Below are 15,748 nucleotides of genomic sequence, written 5' to 3'. Positions count from 1 at the left end.
CTAGGATGAGAGCAGCCACACCCCACCCCTCTATGTTCCCCAGAGCTATTCGGGGGCACTGCATATCGATGCACCCAAGGCAGTTCAGATGGTAAGAACAGAGGTTCTGGGCAACATGGATTCTGAGGTCAGGTCATGCAGTCTGGATAGCAGAAAGCCAGGTCCAGCTAAGGTTCTGAACAGCCTGTGCCAGACACAGGAGTGAAAGCAGGGTTCAATACTGAGCTCTGTCTCTAACTCTAACCCAAACAACCTTTCCAGAAGCCAGACATGTGGACAGCTCTGACCCCATATCACGAAGCCAGCAGGTCATGACAGGTGAGAGAGAAGAGCTGCTCAGCTCTTTGAGAGGCCAGGGGCTCCATGCTTCCCTCCCTCCCCTGGACTTGTGGTCTCTGCTCGCCTGGCTCCTCTGCTAGCTCCTGAAATGTGCTTCCTAACCCCTGTGGGTTCTCCAAGATGACAGGTTGAAATCTGACCAACAAATCCAGAGTGCTGTGCAGATAGAGGAGGGCTGAGGGGAGTGCCAGGCTTGTGAGGAAACCAGGCCCCTCATTCCCCTAAGAAAAGGAAGAGAGGACAGGTTCCCACCTGGGAAGGAAGAGGCACTGCACTTCTCTGAGCCAAGGAAGATCATGGCCTTGCATCCTCCAGCAAGTGAGGTGACTGAAAAGTCCTGTGTCCCACTCAGCAGTGCTGAGGATGTAGGCCTGGGGTGTGCCCAAGAATTTATAGCTTCTTAGTAACTTCCTAAGTGATTTGATACCTTTGTAGGCTGGGGAACCACTACAGGCATGTGCGCTGAAATTAATGCCAAGTCAGGCCCAGACACAATATTTAGGACCGTTCCACCCTTCTAGCTCAGAATTTTCCCACCTCCCCAGTATGGTATTAGGGTTAAGGGAAACTGCAGGAGGCTGATGGGGTAATGTAGCAAAAGCAGCAGCATTGGGGTGAAAATAAATGAATTCTTTGTTTTTGGTCTGAGTTCCTTGGTGTGCAAACCTGCCGCCTCATAGCTCAGAATTACTTCAGTTTTTAAGAGTTTGGTCTTATTTTTTCTATGATTTTCCTATTGCATAGGCAAATTGAAATGGAAAGAAACTTTGAAATGATTTCTTTTCACAAAGAGATTTTTTTTTAACTCTTCTAATAAACTGGGTCACTTTCCCCACCCTCTATGAATATATTTGAAATCATGTCCTTCCTGATAACTGGATATTTTCCCTTGTGTGTCCTCCATCTCTCCCTCAATTTATTAGTGCTTGAAACCCTTCTAGAATTAAGAACTCAGCTTTCTTTGAGGCCTAGTCTGCATGTGGCTGCCACTGTGTCTGGTGCCTTAGCCTTATTGCTTGCCACCGTGCACAATGATGTGTGAAACCCCACCCTGCTGGTCCCCCACCAAGGCCCCCTCTCAGGATGAGGTGTCTGGTGAGATACACTGGCCTGCAGTCACAGTGAGAAGCCAGGAGCCAGCTGCAGGACACAGGTACTGTGGGCTCATTCTGGGGGCTCCTCTTCCGACACAGGCCAGGTTTGCGCAGTCATTCATTGTCATCACCACCCTCGGCTTAGGCTGCTCTCCATTTCACCCTGACAGATGCTGAAGGATTTCACAGGGTTCACTGATGATGTCTCCACAACAGAATTTCTGCCTAAGTAAAGTGGAGATGGAGATGAGCCTGATCATATTTTGCAGTTGATGCTGCAGGATTCTGGCAGGCCTGGAGGAGGGCATGTTTGCCGCCTCTGGGATTCAAAGTCCTCATTAACTATTCTGACTGCATCCCTTGTAGGGTCAATTCCCACCCCCCAGAAAGGAATGAAATAGAAAGCTTTGATTTTAAGTTCTGTTTGTTATTCTTACCTAGTACAGGATTAGGACAAATTTGGAAAAACTAGGTCAGATGTTTGCTAGAGCCAGATGTTCAGAGGCCAAAATTGTTTTCTCCTTGTAATGCTCAGTGAGAGGCTGAGCCTGTGGACACAGTTCAGAGCCTGGACAGCACTGTCATCCCCTATCCACAGGGAATTCACTCCGAGACCCTCTGTGCATGAGTGGCAGAGCTCATTCATATATATATATATATACACACATATGATAAAGTTTAATTTATAAATGCACAATAAGATAATAACAATGGTAACTGGTAACTCATAATGAAATAGAACAATTATAACAATACGCTCTAATAAAAGTTGTATGAATGTATCCTTTCGCCCTCTCTCTCAAGTTATGTCATTGTCCCGTAGATCTCAGCATGTCATTTTCGTCTCTTAAGTGGAGAACTTTGACCTTTTCACTTAAAGAAAGCACTTTATGGATTCTCTTTGCCATTTGCCAGTTCCCAGGATCAATCTCACTCTTTTGGAGTCATTATTAGGTAAAATAAGTGTCACTTGAACCCAAACCCTGTGGTGTCCACTGTGGTCAATCTGATAACTGAATTGGCTAAGAAAGGACAATTAGGGGTGAGCGATGCAGTGTGGCTCCACTGGACAGGGATGATTCACATTCCAAGAGCAGGATAACACAAGATGTTTCCGTGCTACTAATGCTGCTAATCATAACAGCAGCATGCAATTTAAAACTCACATATGAAGGGCTCATTTCTGGAATTTTCCATTTACTATAATGTGAAATTGGATTGGGGGAACCACTGTACTCTCTTTTTGTTGTAACTTTGGGCATCTACTTAAACTGTCCACCTTGTAGGAGTCATCCAGCCAGCAACCTTCCAGATTCAGAGTATTTGTTTTTGAGTATCAAATGTGCACAGCTGTATCCTGTCCCCTACTACCACCCTTGTCCCTCACCTTCTGCTTCAGCCTTTCCTCTGCTGCTGCGGCTGCTGCTACCCTGCCTGCTCCCTGACCCCATGCTCCGCCCACTTTCTGGGCAGGTAAGTCACACCTGTCCACCCCCTGACCATTTCTGCTGTTTCTTGCCTGTGTACCCTGCACCCGGCCATGTAGAATCCTTCATGTGCACAATCTCACTTCAGACCTCAGGACAGCAGTGAGCAGTGGGTCTCACCAGTGCGCCTGTCTGTCCCTCCAAGTTTTAGCTGCCTTCACTTCTGCCTGCAGCCCTCCTGCTCTGCCTCTGCCTCACAGTGAAGGGGTTTCTCAGGCTAGCGTGGCCATCCTGGGGCACAATGTTGCAGAGTAGGGAACACCCAGGCTACTGAATTCCAATGTTTGCCTACAGACTCCGTCGCTCCTGCTTCCTCATTTTGAGGGAGGTGAGACTGTGGAGCCTAATAGAAATTATGCTCCAAAGAAGGCAGAGCATCTGCCAGGAACCACAGATAAGCCTGCTCCAAGTCCAGACTACCCTCATTCCTGACAGAAGAGAGGCTGAATCAGGCATTTGAGGTTGTTTAACCACTTGTATGGCTGCCCAGTCCCCTGCTCAGCCCCCTGGAGAAACTAAAGTCAGACACCTGGGCTCCTTGCGCTCTGTGCCCCGGGTATCATTTCCCAGCCAGAGGGAGGGGGGTGTAGGAGAGGAAGCCAGGAGCCTTCCTAAAGAGGGGCCTCTGTGCCCACTGCTTGGAGTCTTTGTCCCCACCACAACCATCCAGCTGTCATTACTTCCTAAGAGTGTGTTTGATAACAGAGAAGGACTCCCTGTCTGGTTCTCTTTGCAACCACTGTGCCCCCTTGTGCCTCATGATTTCCAGATGAGATGTGCAGCCATCTCCCAGAGACCCCTTGGTGTCATCAGCCCTGGCCACCATTTCCATTGTTCTGTTGTCATGAAAATCCAGCAACTGTCAGATGTGACTACTCAGCAGCATGCCTCTGTCTGTTGCCTGTGTGCCCATATCAGGCCTGGATTTTAATTTTCTCCGTCGCAGTTTTACTTCCTCAGGTTAAGTAGTAGCCTTTTTGAGGGATGAATTCATTCAGAAACTACAAGACAACATTTGAGAAAGCTGAGGCTCAGAATATCAAATCCTGAGGGTGGCATTTTCCTTAGGTGGGACCTTTAAGTACAGTCTGAATGAGGGGAAACATGAGCTGTTTCTCTTTTTTTAGCAGTGGGGATTGAACCCAGGGCCTTTGCACTAAGCTACATCCCCAGCCCTTTATTTTATAGATAGGGTCTTACCAAGCTGCCAAATTGTCCACACTGGGCTCAAACTTGCAACCCTCCTGCTTCAGTCTCCCAGAAGCCTGGGATTACAGGTGTCACCACCACACCCAGCTTATGTGGGCTAGTTGTAAACAACCACAGGTGTCTACTGTCTGATCATCAGGATGAAGAATGTACTTGTGTTACTACAGCTGTACATCATCATGACTTTTCACAAGCACTAAATTTTCTCAGTGCATTGACTGCTCCAGCCAGGCCTTGGAAGAGGGTTGCCCATTTCCTTTCCTTATGACTGGCCTCACCTGGCATCCTCAGAGGCCTACAGGACCCTGGCAAAGGGTGTTTCTTACATGTCTCTTGGAGGACAGGGCTGCTATAGCTCCTTCTCATCACTCATATCCTGTCATGAACTTCTGTTCACATTCAGTTCTTCTCACTTTTTCCTACAATGGCCCTTGAGAGAGAGGACATCTTGGAAAGTCTTAGGTTGATTCCATGCATCAAACCCAGAAGAAGTGCAAATGGCCCCCCATATGGGGTTCATCTCATGCTGACCTGAGTGAGATTGATTTACTTCCTGATATCTAATAGAGAAAAAAAAAACCTGCCTGGCTTTGGAATGGCTCTAAGAGCTCAAAATCTCACATTCTCTCCGCAGAGTATAATATACTACATGGTGGCATCCCCCAAGCTCCTCTCCTGGGTCAAGAATGACTCACTTCTCAAGTCCCTGCAGCCCTTTGCCAAGTGGCATCACATTGAGCGTGACCTTGCAATGTTCAACATCAACATCGATGATGACTATGTCCCGTGTCTGCAGGGGATAACCCGAGCCAGCTATTGCAACGTCTACCTGGAGTGGATTCAGTACTGTGCGGGGAAGAGACAAGAGGTAGGAGTAGAAGAGGTAGCTGGGGCTGCAACATTGAACACAAATGTAAAAACCAAGGATTGTTAACTGTCCATCTCTTCCTATTCTCCAGGGTAGTATATATAAAATAGGAGAGAGAAAAAGTAGTATCTAGATAAATGTTAAACAGTTAAGCAAAATTAATGCAAGAATTAATATAATTTTTCTCCAAAAGGAAGGATCTATGAAGGTAAGTGTTCCTTTAAACTGTGCACAGTTTTAAGCATCAGGACACTGGAAAGCTCTGTTTACACCCACATTCTGAGACTGCTGGACAGAACATTTTCATTCTTAGGTTGGGAAGACTTGCTGAGCCATTGAATAGTGCATACGCCAAGTCTGTTTTGCAGTTAGACAATCCAGGTTCCTTCTGTAGGTGTTATTTCCCTGTGCCAGTTTTGTCCCCATGCAGAGGATGCCTCTGGAGGTAGACCTGATCTTAGAAATGGAACCAAGAACAATGGCACTTCCAAAGGGAAGAGAGGAGGCAGAGGAGAAGGGGATAGAGGAAAGCACAGCAGGAACTCAGCTCACTGAGCCCTTGTGCATCAGTGGAGAAAGTGGGTTCAAGCTGGAAGCAGCTTCCTTGGCAGCCAATGAAATTCGTAGTGTGGGAAGTCAGTAGAACTGCGCACAAACCCAGGCCCTGGATTACTTATGTGTGATTGAAAACAGGTGGCAGGAAAGCACATGGCAGAACCTGCTGTCTCCAGACAACCAGAAGGAATGTGCAGAGACCCTTAGCCCAGGCAGGGCCTCTTCAGGTGGTGAAGCCAGACACGGCATCCACTGATACAGTTGGCCGTCCAGTGATGATTTCATTCTCCAGTGTTGGTTCATGAAATTACTGTTTTCCTTGCAAAAGATACTTTGACTTGAAATTTTTTCTGCATTCCCCCTTTTCATTGATTGTTCTCTTTTAACTTAGTTGTTGATTGTAGGTTTATGGTCAATCCAAAGGGCTCCTCCCCATGGGGAGAAGAGAAGGCCCTCATCTGCACTGGAATCAAGGTTTGCCTCTCCCTGCAGGAGAGTGCCGAGATGGGGATCCTTTGGCTTCGAGCCTGACATCTTCATGACCTGAAGAATCATATTTGAAATCTCAGAGAATTAGTTCATCAGCCACAGCTTAGCTCTTTTTCTCTCAAAGCACTTTTCCCACTTCCCCCCATGCCCACCCACAAGAAAAACTGCTTCCAGAAGCAGAGTTCCCATCCTTGAGCCATTTCAGAGGAGACTGGGTGACCACAGTGGCCCCTAACAAGCAGCCTCTAGCTCCACACTTGTGATGCCATATCAGTATACAGGGAACCTAGGTAAAAGCTGAGCTCATGTCCTTGCTCTTTCAGCCTTCAAAGACCCTGGACAGTGATGAAGACTCTCCTTTGGTGACTCTGTCTTTTGCCCTGTGCATCCTTGGGAGGAGAGCTCTGGGGACTGCAGCACACAATATGGCCATGAGGTACCTGGGGGAGGGGCACTCCTCTGAGTGGTCAGACACCCATCATTTACATTCAGGCAGATTTTGTCAACTGTGTTCTTTAAAGCCAAGTTGCTTAGATTTCTTTCACATACTGTACTTCTTTCTACAATAAATCTGGTTGAGTTTGCAGAAGACTTTTGATCACTGTGATCTTTAGGAGTATTAGATTAGGAACTATCATCAGTATAGGTAGTGGAGACCCAGGAATTCTGGGTACAGGAATTTCCATATCATAAAGGTATTTGAGGATTTGTGGAGAAGGGTCAAGGGAATCACAAGTATAACAGGCCTGGCCTGCTACCCAGCAAAATCGATACTCAGCAAATATTAGTTCCCTGTTTTTTCTCATGAAGGAAAACCCTCCCCTCTGTGCCCTGGGCTGGACCCTCCTTTTCCTTGTCCCCGTGGGCTTTTGAAAGGTTGATGCTCACTCTCTTTATGCAGATAGCCTTACTCTATGCAGAAATAGCCTGATCTCTTTTCTTAAAGAACAAAAACAAACCTGAACTCTCTCCTGGCCACCTGTCACCCATCACCCAGGCAGTATCCTTCAAAAGGTGGAGCTCATGTTCCACTGTCCCCTAGCTGCTGCCTGGTGCTCCCACAGCTCCAGCTCCAGTGTTCTGGCCAGTTCCATCCATCACCTTCAAGTCACCCAAATCATTGGCTGTTATACCAGCACCTTTGAAAGTTAGCACTTTAGCACAGCAGGCTGAACTCTGCTTGGCCTTTGGAATCACCTTGATAGTTGGTCCTCACCCCATGCTGTGCATGAGATCTCCTAAGGGGCCTTGCTGCATCCTGATGCCCAGGCCTTCCCTCAGACCAGACCAGTTCCTCCAGAAGCTTTGTGCATAAGGTATTGCATTGCAATATTTTTCAAGCTCCCACATGATGTCTATACACAACCAAGGTTGAGAACCATATAGAACTAGGGAGCTTAAAAAAGAAGAGGGCCCCGTTTGCCCTCATCTCTCAGTTTCTGCTTTACCTGGGCTTTCTGAAGTATTTCTGTATAACAATGAAGATATGGTCCTCTGCAGAAGAGGCTCTTTTGATATTTGATTTTTGCTAGTGGGTTGATGATAAGCTTGTCAAAGGCAAAACTTATGTTTGCTTGAAGGCCCCAGGTAAGCAGGTCCAGGGAGACTTGCTGGGATTGTGTTTCCATGTCTTTCCTGTGGGGGGGGCGCTATGGGCCATTATCGCTGCCGGACCATGAGTTGTGTGTTGTTACAGAGTGAGCACTTTCTAGTTCTGTCTGGAGCCTTAGCCTGCTCACTAGGAGGAAAGACAAGAACTGAGAATAGTTAAATTTGTGACATTAGCTGTGCTTTCAACTCCCGTGTCTGGGAGTGACTTTCTTTGTGGCTGAGAGATGCCAAATGCCTGACCCTTAACATTTGTAAGCAAATGCTCTAGGGTGGCATGAACTGGGCTCCTGCCTCTCCTTTTTCTCCTATTTAGCTCACCCTCAGTCTGACCCAGGATGTCCCTGTGGCCCTCTGGGACCACTTTAATGATGTTGAGAGTCTACTAGAACTTCATTGACTTCAGGAAACAGTAGTAAGTGGCCCTGGGGAAAGCATATTAATCCAAAAGGACAATGTCTGTGAAGGCCCTCCTAGAACCTTGCACTTGAAACCACAAAATGAAATTTCAGATATCTGTAGCAGCTGAGGACCTGGTTAAAACAATACAACAAAGTCTTTGATCAATATGAAGTGTTTTATAAATTTCAAATTTTCATGCAAATGGAAAATATTGCAAATATTTTTCAGGTCCTGTCTGTGACATTTTCAAATACTTCTTCAATCCAGTCTTTGTGCACTGTATGGGATATCTCTGACCCATCTCTTCTTGCTTGGTCTGCCTACTGTCTTTGTCCTTGATGAAGTACTGTGCTTCTCAGATGCTTTGGCAACTTTGCTTTGATGGGCTTTTCTTTGTTTCAAGTAATTTCAGTGTCAACTCTGCTCATTGGCATAGTGGAAGCTGCTCTACCCTGGGGCCTCCCTCATCCTCAAAGCCCCCAGAGTACTACCTCCAAACCTCCTCTGATCCAAGCACCACTTCAGTAGCCTCCCTCTTCCTCTTGCAGGACCCTCATGGTCACATGGGGCTCACCTGAGTCACTCCCTGGCACAAGGTCCTCAATTTAACCGTATAGCCACAGGACCCAAGGATGTAAGACATGGACATCTGGCCTGCCACATCCTTCTTTTAATCCTGACATGAATGAGAAGAAGACTAATATTTTAGCAGTAAAAATGAAGTTTAGTTTAGGTTTCTATTTGTCCATTTTTATCAAGTCATGTGCTTTCATCTCTTCCTATCCTTCATTAGGAAAGGGTGTTGATTGCTTTTAGAATTTAAGGGCGTATGTTCAGACAATATTCTCCTACAATTTGTTAATACAGTGAGTTGTTAAAGTAATATATTTTCTCATGTGGAAATATCTTTGCAATTCTGATTTAAGCTCTACTTGGTCATGATGTATTATCCTTTTTACACAATGATGGACTCAGTTTGCTAATGTTGTACTGTAACTATATCCACGTTCAAAGAGAGGCTCATAATCTGGGTGCGTGCAGATGTGCATGTATGTGAACATGTGTGAACTCTTATGTTAACTCTACCCTCGTATGATTTTTAAATCAGGAGAGTGCCTCAGGTGTGCTTTATGAGATCCAGCAAATCATTTCCCCATATTCCATGTTAGAGTCCAGGTGACTTCTGAGCACTGATCACCCCTCACCCTCCTAGTTCTTACACAGCACCTGGCATACATCACAAACTGCTTCCCTTGACTGATTTGTTGAGGAAATGTTTTGTCTTTCCAAAAGTGACAGAGCTTTAATGGACAGTCTCCAAGAAAGAAAAATATGTGCATGCAAAACTAGAAAGAAAGAGTAAGTAGACAATCTTCTCAGATAATTTGCTGAATACAAATGGTAAAAGAGTGCAGTTAGATAAAATGTCTCAAAATAAAATAAAATATTGACATGTTATAGTGATGTAATGGGTTCATATGGATGTACAAGCAAACACTGATAATTTTAAACCTGAGGTCTGGGTTATATCTTCTGTGAAGGACTGCATCTGCCACTGACCAGGGCCTCGCGACTGTAACAGGAAGTTTCCATAGGAAGTCAGCTTCACTGATCTGGAGGCTGAGGTTCCTTGACTCATACTCATGTGCAAGAAAGATGAGAGATGGGTCCTGCCCAAGCTCCCTTTATAGAGAGAAAGATCAGGAGGCTGCCGCTGCATTTTGCAGCACAACAGGCTACTGTATTGGCAGAAGAGAATTTGCTGACTCTTGAAGTAGACAAGGCTGAAGATTTCAAGGCAAATTTGATCTTGAAAAGTGACAGTTAAACAAGAGAGGCTGCATCTACAGCTTCTCACACCAACAGTGGACTTTGTATAGGAAAGGCATGCTCTTCAGAAACCCAGCCATCACCTCTGCTTCTCCTGCTGGCCTTCTGTGGGAGATGAGCTGTCATATTAGATCATCCTGAAAAAGAGGTCCAGGTCTACTTCTTAGACTGGGGTTGGAAACTTAGTACTCAGAAGCTAGAGGAGAAATAAACAAAGTGTACAGGATGCAAGGTATTGACTGATGAGGTTGCCAAGCTAAGTGCTGGAGCATAGGGGACACTCTGAGTTTAAAAATAGGGGGGAGGGAATAAGACATGGGATGTAGCACATGTGAGGCCCTGGGTTCCATCCCCAGAACTGCAAAAAAAAAAAAAAAAGAAAAGTAACATAAAAGAGGAGCAGCTTCATGGGACCTTATGTTCTAATGCCTTCACTCCATGGGCCAGATCTCTAGGGGGGGACACCTGGGCTTTCCTGTGTCCTCAGAACTACTGAGACTCTTGATCAGACCATAGACCCCGAGCCTTGTCACAAACCACCAACAGAGAGCCTCTGGATCTTGGGTCTAGAAATCTGGTGAAGCAAGACTGGTTAGAACAAGCTGACAAGTGACTGATTCTCCTGAAACCAGCCCAGCCCTGGTCCTCACTGGCCTTAAGGAAGCATTTTGCAGTAGATGGCAGCATTGATCCTCTTGATATGGAGCCTCTAAGTGCAGAAATGCTTGGGTGTTATGTCAAAAGGCCAAATATATTTTAAAAAACAAGATCTTCATCAGATCTTGCATTTTAGCTATTTCTTACTTGGTGATTATTATTTCACATTGAATTTAGTTGAAAGAATACCACCAAAATGCTTTGACCAACATGATTTCTTTGCAATGATTATATGAGATTCTGTAGTACAGATGTGGTTAGTTTATATTCAGAGCCTATCTAGCCCTGATGATGGCTAGATGAAAACAAGAAAAACAATAGCAGTAAGCATTTACCAGGTACTCACTAGGTACTGAGCAGAGTGCTAATGTGAGTGCTAATGTGAGTTGGGGCATTCTTCCTCTCTCAGGCCACAAGGGATGACAAGGTAGATGCTGTTTGTTATTGGTCTGATGTTGCAGCTGGAGCCTCTGCAGAGAAGCCATCTGTGCAGGGCATGCCATCTACTCAGTCCCCAGCCCTGTCTCTCCACATTGCATGGGTGTATATGGCTCGCAGCAGTTGACTCCATCCAAGTTCCCTCCTCTTGCTCTGTGTGGGTCTGTCTCTCATGGGTCCTACAGGGTGTCCACTCTACCCTACCTGCTACCTATCCTTGCTTGTTGCTGTGTTCTGTGCTGACTTGTGCTAACAAAAGCTGCTAAGGGTGCCTGCTGTCTGCAGCCCAGTGTGGCCTAAACTCAGGGACACTTCGCCCTCTGGAGTGGCACTTTACATTTCCCTGCTGGCCTGGCACTTTTCCTATGGGAGTGGTTATCACTATGCACCTTCAGTGCCCAGGTCACTCAGGCACATCTGCAGTGTCTCTCAGGATGCAAGCACAGAACAAGATGAATGTCAGATGCTGGATGTATTCAGAATTGCCACCACCCCTTGCCCACACCAGTGTTCTCAAACCACATTTCTGCACTCAGTCCCCTCAAGCAGAAGTTCTTTGCGGGACTGCACCAAGCCTTTCAATACTCTTGGATGTGTTGAACATGGAGAGGAATATGTGATAAAAGAACAGGAGATCAGTGTCAGAACCAAGCTGGGGTTGGGATCCCTCTACTCTTCTGGGGCATACTCTGCCTCCCAGTGTGGTACCTCCTCTGAAGGAACCCAGGTGCAATGGAGTTACGTGAGGGATGCCAGGGCTTCTCCCAGAGTATTCTTCATTGGGAAGGAGAGAATCAGGATGCAGTGTGGTGTCTTGGCGTGGGAGCCACATTCCTGTGGAAAAAACACAAAAGCAGTGTTGACATCTGTCCAGGCAGGGGAGGCGCGCAGTGCATCCACTGCTTTAAACATGAGGTCATTGCTGGAGGCTGACCTGAGGTGGTGGTGTGTGTGAGGGAGAGGTCCCGGCACTTCACTGCGGCAGGTGCTCTGCAGCCTTGACGGATCCACTGCTGAAAGGAGCCACTTCAGGAAAATGGCTCCCGAGCTTCTTCCTTGTAATGTAAAATTCTGAGTATTGTTTTCTCCCATCAGATCCACTTTTTTCTCAAATTTTTTCTGGCCTATTTCTTCATGTATGGAGAAAATAATATAATAATAGTATATCTTGCGGAGGATCTGTGAGATGGGAGGAGTCAGTGAAGTGGACTCCACAGAACAGGAAAATGAGAGGCCTTATTCTCCCTCTGCCTCACTTTTGGTCACTCAGAGGGGCTGGTGGTCATCTGGACCTTTGTTTTGTTTGAGGAGTTGTGGCAGTGGGGTCAAAAGACATAGAAGTGGCCATTGTGCCAGGGCATGGAGGTTGGGGCCCCCAGAGAGGAACAAGGCGCACAGGGAGAGCTTGCTGCGGTGCCCACATGGGGCCGCTGTCTGTGCCTGGGCTGGTGATGTAGGTAGCCGGTAGCCATCTGTGTCCCCATTACTGTTGAATAAACTCAGGAGGCTCAGGCACAAAGCACACCTGACTGTTAGCATGTGTTCCACAAGCATCACATCTGTGGCAGCGCACTATGGCAGAAGGCTCTTTGAGATGCAGTGTACAGACATGTGGTACATGGGGTCTGTTGGGAATTCACCAGAATGACAAGTCAGTCACTGTAGTAGGGAGGCCCCTGTGAGTCCTGCAGAAACTCTCCTGGTGCCAAAGCTGTTTTCCCCAAGACCCAGTGTGATAGGGCCTGATCCTAGACAGTGATCCCAGATGTGAACTCACTCTCCAGTCCCTTCTTTCCCAGAGGAACAGAGCTCTGCAGCAGGGGCATGATTGACACTTGGGACTGCAAGGTCTTTGTGGTGGGCCTGTCTTCTCTGTTATAGAAACATCCTGGGCTCTAACCACTGAGTATCAGGCATATTACATGCATCAGTTGTGACACCAAAAATGTCACAGGCATTGCCAAATGCTCCCTGGGGTCCAAAATCGCTACCAGTTGAGAACCACCTTAAAAGAAGGTACAGGTGGTGACTAGGCTGAGCTGGCTGGTGATTGAGCCAAATTGGGGCTCAGAGATAACTTATCACCCTCTGGCTGGAGCAGAGCTATGAGAATTCCTCTGCGGATAATGAAAACTGAAAAACAAGAATGTGGAGGCAGCCTCTGCTTCATGGAGTAGCTCTAAAAAATCTTTGCCATGAAACATGGGCGGGGATACTGGGTGAGCAGCTCTTAGCCTCCAGGCAGGGAACTTGTTTTCAGGAAGGTGGCGGGAACGGCGTTTCCACTGGCCACCCTGCCTCACATCAGCCCAGGAAACAAAAAGAGAAGTCAGGATCTGTTCTGGATCAGTTATGTGGTAAGCAACACCTACCAGCTTTTTCATCTAAAAAAAAAAGACACAAAAAACCACCAGTGCTGTTTTGATTTTGTCACACTACTTAGCGCACACATGGTGTGAGTCCAGTCCCTGTAAGGCAGGTCAACAGCTTCACTCCCTCCTCCAGTGGGGCAACAGGGCGGCTGTTCAGTCCCCATGAAGGCTGACCTCTGTTTACTCATGTGCCACTCTCTTCCATCCTTGACAGTTGGGGTAGGGGGCTGTCTTCTCTCAGCTTCTCAGTGGAAAAGCTCCACTTCACCTCCGCTCACTCTGCCTCCTGCCTGCCCTACTTTTCATAGCCCTTTGGCTGCCTTCTTCCCTTCCTTCTCCCAAGGGAAAAAGGCAGGTAATGAAACACCTTCCTTTTAGGACCCCATGATCTGTAAGGTGCTAGGGTTAATACCTCCAACCTAGTGGAATTCTAACCCTGGCTTTGGTTTATGTGAAAACCATTTTCATAGGACAGCGTTAAGCGCTGAATGTGTCTGTCATTCCCTCTGGAAGAAAAGGGACACTGCAGTATGTATTGTTGGGGGCCATAGAAAGGAGGCTCGGCATCTTACTGAGCTCTTGGGGAAGCTGCTGAATGTCCTCTGTGCCTAGTAAACCCTTGATAGCTTCTCTGCAGTTGCTGCTGAGTCCACCACAGGCCAAGCTGCAACTCATTGGTCTCCTTTGTGGCGTTGCTTGGCACATCTGAGCAGGTCCCTGGATCTTCCTTTGCACTGTCCTCATCCCCACATCTGGAGGGAGATTTTCTCTGACCCATGTGTGAGGTCATTCTCAGCACACAGCATGGTGTCCCGGATCCTTTTCTGAATGAAGCCACCAACTGTCCAACATGGTCCTGCGGTTCAGTGCTCAGTCCTCTCTGATGACAGGAGCGCCTTCACATATTTCAGCTGAAGGCAGATGGCAGGCATCATTCATATTTCAAGGCCTCTGCTCTCACATCAGCCTTCCTGCAGCCCAGCTCTGCTGTTCTATGACTCTGCCATCCTCCAGTGCCTCCCAGGCAGCTGGCTGCAGCTCATGGCCCAGGAAGCTTTGGTTCTTTCAGGGAGGAGGGCTTTTTTGAAGAAGGATCTTTCTCTCTCTGGAAAACTCCCTGCTCCTCCAAGCCACAGCATCACTAGCCCCACCTGACCAGCCCCTGGCTGCTCCTGTTTCCCACAGTCTGCTCTGGCGCAAAGCCTCAGCACTTTTCTCAAGGGAGCTCCAGCAGGAAATTAATGATAGCGATACATTTCATGGGGAAATGTTAAAACAGCAATCCGCAGAGCCCTTTCCCTGATGTCCAAGTCTAAAGCACTTCACTGAATCCAAAGTCCTGCTCAATGAACTGCCTTATTAAATTCTGGAGCAGCTGCCCTGGGTGATTCCTTCCTCCACACTCACCCTACTCCCCCTGTCAAGGTCAGCTTGCTCAGGGTGCTGCTCCTTCTGCAAGAGAGCACAGTAATCCTGATCTCAGGATGCACAATGGATCACTTTATCAAACCTATCCCCATGCTCACCCCATACTTAAGATCCTCCAGCCCCGAGCGCTGCTCAGTGATGATGAGTAAGGCAGGGACTGCAAAAAGCAAGAACAGTCTGGAGACATGAAAACCAGCCAGCCCTGGAATCCTGAGCTAGCTATCATTCCCTCTGTACTCTGCCTCCTCTCCTCGAAATCAGGGTGACACCAGAAACAGAGGTGCTGTAAGGATCTAAATGGCCAGTTTCCAGTTTCATTTTATTTTGTTTTGTTTTCTCTCTCCGTGTTATGCTACAATCCAGTTTTTATTACAGATGATACAGCCCAGAAATCAAATTCAGAAAATAAAGAAGAGAAATATGGGTGTTGGGTGGTAGCACCGTTGGCATTGTCACCTCCTGAGAAATGGGGACCAGCAGGAGTCTTAGGAGAGATGAGCCTGCTGTCTTCAACACACGCTGAACACACACACATTTGGTCTATCCCAAAATGAGCCTTGAATTTTGCCCTCAGAAATCATTTTGGTGTCTCCTAAAGTGACAAGAGGTGGCCTCATGCTCCAGCATCAGCACTGGTCAGGGACCCTAAACCTGGCTGCAGGGCTAGGCATTTGGTGTTCTAGGTTGGGTTCTTTCCTGCTGAATCAACTTAAAAATCTTAAGATAAACCTTATATTGGGAGACTCATGCCCTAGCCAGATGGTGGGGTCCCGCCTTGTGCACAGTGTGATGGCAGTGATAAGCCCATGTCTTGCAGCCTGGACTCCTTCCTCTATGGCCTCCATGCGCTGTTCAAAGGTGACTTCAGGATCACAGTGCGGGATGAGTGGGTGTTTGCCGACATGGACCTGTTGCATAAAGTTGTTGTTCCAGCCATCAGGATGTCCCTGAAACTGCACCAGGTAAAAATCC

General features: G+C 47.2%; 1 protein-coding gene across 2 annotated transcripts in view; it reads left to right on the top strand.

Moving 5' to 3' along the window:
- Positions 1-15,748, top strand: part of Pcnx2 (pecanex 2) — a 226,460-nt gene that overhangs the window by 196,151 nt on the left and 14,561 nt on the right. For both annotated transcript variants that reach the window (XM_087181900.1, XM_087181901.1), the window contains exons 27-29: positions 4,764-4,997; positions 6,365-6,477; positions 15,594-15,738. In XM_087181900.1, coding sequence (XP_087038026.1) covers positions 4,764-4,997; positions 6,365-6,477; positions 15,594-15,738 — 492 coding nt within the window. The remainder of the gene's footprint in view (positions 1-4,763; positions 4,998-6,364; positions 6,478-15,593; positions 15,739-15,748) is intronic.

This window comes from Heterocephalus glaber, unplaced genomic scaffold (assembly GCF_053883595.1).
Source record: "Heterocephalus glaber isolate CG9 unplaced genomic scaffold, H.glaber_assembly_v1.0 deba00001472, whole genome shotgun sequence".
Lineage (NCBI taxonomy): Eukaryota > Metazoa > Chordata > Mammalia > Rodentia > Bathyergidae > Heterocephalus > Heterocephalus glaber.
This window is presented reverse-complemented; position numbering and strand designations above follow the sequence as displayed.